Source organism: Austrofundulus limnaeus, unplaced genomic scaffold (assembly GCF_001266775.1).
Source record: "Austrofundulus limnaeus strain Quisiro unplaced genomic scaffold, Austrofundulus_limnaeus-1.0 Scaffold2328, whole genome shotgun sequence".
NCBI lineage: Eukaryota > Metazoa > Chordata > Actinopteri > Cyprinodontiformes > Rivulidae > Austrofundulus > Austrofundulus limnaeus.
The window spans coordinates 1-915 of NW_013954730.1; the positions used below are offsets into that span (position 1 = coordinate 1).

Here is a 915-nt window from a genome sequence, read left to right on the forward strand (position 1 = left end):
CACACACACACACACATTAACCTGTAGCTGCTACAGTCTGTGTTCCCACCCCCCCAGCTGTTCATGGTTTCAGCTCGTCTCTTTCCTCGGCTAACAGGAAGAGGAAGTGTTTTACACAAAGTGCTTCCTGCCTGATGTGTTTGTGTTTGCAGCTGATGATTGTCTTCTGGTTCTGGTTCAGCTGGATTTGGACCGTTTGTACTTCGGGCACACATGATGACATTTAGCTGAAACTGTGCTTGTAGTTAGAAAAATAGCAGATTTATTGGTGGACGATAGTTTCCTGTTTTACAGAAACAAAGCAGAATATAAAATAAACAATTTTAAACTCATTTTTAAACCATCAGTACTGATTTCATGCTTTTTCAGCACGTTCTGTGAACCGGATCAGTTCTCCTCACTGAACCCTTCTGTGGCTGAGATGTTGGACGGCTTCAGTGCGTTGTTAGAAAACAGGTTCAGAGTCTTTATGCACACGAGGACAAACATAGAGTTTGTGAAAAGGAGGTCTTTAAAAGGTGAAATGTGATTTAAAACCTTTTCTTTGCTTCTGCAGCAGCAGACCTGCGGATAGGAGAGGTCCAGTGGGGAGACAGTGGAGTTTACTTCTGTAAGGTGATCATATCTGATGATCTGGATGGACACAATGAAGCTTCGGTGGAGCTGCTGGTCCTCGGTGAGTTATCTGCTGAATCCTCTGAGACGGTTTTTAATCTGTCAGAAAGAACCGGAGCTCATGATCCTAAACAGTCTGGTTACACTCCTGGTTTTCACTCATCCGTTCCTGCTGAGAAGCTTCATCGTTGTTAAAATAACCTGGAAATTATTGTGGTGAGCCAAACCAGAGGGTCATCAATGTAAAGATGTTCAGCTCCACCTCAGACTTACAGATTCTACTTTCACACTCACATCTCT

General features: G+C 43.4%; 1 protein-coding gene across 4 annotated transcripts in view; it reads left to right on the forward strand.

The window, feature by feature from the left end:
• Positions 1-556: 556 nt before the first annotated feature.
• The window catches only part of LOC106510806 (immunoglobulin-like domain-containing receptor 2), a gene marked incomplete at its 5' end in the record, with an annotated part of 13,069 nt that continues 12,710 nt past the window's right edge, over positions 557-915 (forward strand). For all 4 annotated transcript variants that reach the window (XM_013999527.1, XM_013999528.1, XM_013999530.1 and 1 more), the window contains 1 exon segment: positions 557-676. In XM_013999527.1, coding sequence (XP_013854981.1) covers positions 557-676 — 120 coding nt within the window.